Below are 2,500 nucleotides of genomic sequence, written 5' to 3'. Positions count from 1 at the left end.
CTCGGGGTGTGGGCGGAGCTTGAAGCGCTGCTTGTCATTGGTCAGCACAACTCTCTGCACGTCGTCCAATGAGTACGAGCAAAACCGGGGGTGAGAGAGAAGGTCATCAACAAACAGGAAGCCATCTGAGAGAGAGGGGGAGGGGGAGGGAGAAGGTCATCAACAAACAGGAAGCCATCTGAGAGAGAGGGGGAGGGGGGGGGAGGGGAGGGATCAGGAGTAGTTGTTTGTCCTTAGGTAGACTCCCCCCCCCTCTTACCCCCCACCTCAAGGTTAGTATCCTACAAACATATGAGAGTCCCAGGGGGAGGGGGGGGGGGAAGATTCCTCGATCATAGGGAGGAGGGGTCCCCTCCCCCCTCCTCCTTCTCCCACCCCTCTCTCAACACCCACGGGAGGAGACATGGTGAGTTCCCCAGCCTGTCCTCTCTCTCTCCTCTCCTCTCTCCTCTCTCCCCTCTCCTCCCCTCCTCTCCTCTCTCCCTCCCCTCTCTCTCTTCTCTCCCCTCCCCTCCTCTCCCTTCTCCCCCCCCTCCTCTCCTCTCTCCTCCCCTCCTCTCTCACCTGAGCCCATGGTGAGCCCCAGCCTGTCTGCTCCCCCCCTCTCCTCTCCTCTCCTCCTCTCCTCCCCCCCCTCCTCTCTCCGGACTCGGGTACCACTCGCCCAGCCTGTCCTGCTCTCCTCCCCCCCTCTCTCTCCTCCCTCCTCCTCCCTCCTCTCTCTCTCCTCTCCTCTCTCCTCTCCTCTCCTCCCCCCCCCTCTCTCCTCTCCCCTCTCTCCTCTCCTCTCCTCTCTCTCTCTCTCCTCTCCTCCCTCCCCTCTCTCTCACCCGAGCCCATGGTGAATCCCAGCTCGTCCGCTCCGTGTCTCAGGACGAAGGCGAGAGCTTTAGACAAACGCACATCGGGGTCCTGCCAGAATTGAATACAGTCGTACAATTAAACAAGACGATGCTATCGGGGAGACCAGCCCCCCTCCCCCCACCCACTGCGTTTAATCATCAAATTAAAAACACGTTCCTCTCTGGGATCTTGAAGTGTCCCGGGAAAACACATTGAAATCCTGGGAACAAAAACACAGAGAGCATCCGGAGAAAACAGAGAGAGGTGTGAACCCGAATCTGCACCAGCTTACCTGCTCCCGGTGCCTGCGTCCGCCCCCCCTTCCTCTCCTCCCTCCTCCTCCTCCTCCCGGCTCTCTCCCTGCTTCCATCGGCGTGGCTCGGTGTGCGTCTGATCTCGTCACTCGCTGACCACTGCGTATTAAACAGCACCCCCCCTTTCTATTAGTGTCCCACCTTCTCCTGTGCTAAACAGCACCCCCCCTTTCTATTAGTGCCCTTCTCCTGTGCTAAACAGCACCCCCCCTTTCTATTAGTGTCCCACCTTCTCCTGTGCTAAACAGCACCCCCCCTTTCTATTAGTGTCACACCTTCTCCTGTGCTAAACAGCACCCCCCCTTTCTATTAGTGTCCCACCTTCTCCTGTGCTAAACAGCACCCCCCCTTTCTATTAGTGTCCCACCTTCTCCTGTGCTAAACAGCACCCCCCCTTTCTATTAGTGTCCCACCTTCTCCTGTGCTAAACAGCACCCCCCCTTTCTATTAGTGTCACACCTTCTCCTGTGCTAAACAGCACCCCCCCTTTCTATTAGTGTCACACCTTCTCCTGTGCTAAACAGCACCCCCCCTTTCTATTAGTGTCACACCTTCTCCTGTGCTAAACAGCACCCCCCCCTTTCTATTAGTGTCACACCTTCTCCTGTGCTAAACAGCACCCCCCCTTTCTATTAGTGTCCCACCTTCTCCTGTGCTAAACAGCACCCCCCCTTTCTATTAGTGTCTCACCTTCTCCTGTGCTAAACAGCACCCCCCCTTTCTATTAGTGTCACACCTTCTCCTGTGCTAAACAGCACCCCCCCTTTCTATTAGTGTCACACCTTCTCCTGTGCTAAACAGCACCCCCCCTTTCTATTAGTGTCACACCTTCTCCTGTGCTAAACAGCACCCCCCCTTTCTATTAGTGTCACACCTTCTCCTGTGCTAAACAGCACCCCCCCTTTCTATTAGTGTCACACCTTCTCCTGTGCTAAACAGCACCCCCCCTTTCTATTAGTGTCACACCTTCTCCTGTGCTAAACAGCACCCCCCCTTTCTATTAGTGTCACACCTTCTCCTGTGCTAAACAGCACCCCCCCTTTCTATTAGTGTCACACCTTCTCCTGTGCTAAACAGCACCCCCCCTTTCTATTAGTGTCACACCTTCTCCTGTGCTAAACAGCACCCCCCCTTTCTATTAGTGTCACACCTTCTCCTGTGCTAAACAGCACCCCCCCCTTTCTATTAGTGTCACACCTTCTCCTGTGCTAAACAGCACCCCCCCTTTCTATTAGTGTCACACCTTCTCCTGTGCTAAACAGCACCCCCCCCTTTCTATTAGTGTCACACCTTCTCCTGTGCTAAACAGCACCCCCCCTTTCTATTAGTGTCACACCTTCTCC

General features: G+C 55.4%; 2 protein-coding genes across 2 annotated transcripts in view; one reads left to right on the top strand and one right to left on the bottom strand.

Moving 5' to 3' along the window:
• atg2a (autophagy related 2A) overlaps positions 1-2,500 on the top strand; it is a 180,815-nt gene that overhangs the window by 135,768 nt on the left and 42,547 nt on the right. The window lies entirely within an intron of this gene.
• trpt1 (tRNA phosphotransferase 1) lies at positions 7-1,275 on the bottom strand. Its single transcript, XM_041238068.1, has 3 exons — positions 1,136-1,275; positions 831-912; positions 7-178 (listed from the first exon to the last, which is right to left on the bottom strand). The coding sequence occupies exons 1-3, from the start codon at positions 1,211-1,213 to the stop codon at positions 42-44; spliced, it is 297 nt and encodes a 98-aa protein (XP_041094002.1). The 5' UTR covers positions 1,214-1,275; the 3' UTR covers positions 7-41.

Source organism: Polyodon spathula, chromosome 47 (assembly GCF_017654505.1).
Source record: "Polyodon spathula isolate WHYD16114869_AA chromosome 47, ASM1765450v1, whole genome shotgun sequence".
In the NCBI taxonomy this organism is placed as follows: Eukaryota; Metazoa; Chordata; class Actinopteri; order Acipenseriformes; family Polyodontidae; genus Polyodon; species Polyodon spathula.
The sequence above is the reverse complement of the archived record's forward strand: the minus strand, read 5'-3'. Positions and strand labels throughout refer to the sequence as shown.

Excerpts from the sequence above, each read along its gene's own strand:
- trpt1 (XM_041238068.1), bottom strand. The coding sequence starts at position 1,213 with ATGGAAGCAGGGAGAGAGCCGGGAGGAGGAGGAGGAGGGAGGAGAGGA. Across the intron at positions 913-1,135 it reads GACGCAGGCACCGGGAGCAG|GACCCCGATGTGCGTTTGTC; the intron begins GTAAGCTGGTGC and ends CAATTCTGGCAG. Across the intron at positions 179-830 it reads GGGATTCACCATGGGCTCGG|ATGGCTTCCTGTTTGTTGAT; the intron begins GTGAGAGAGAGG and ends CCTCTCTCTCAG.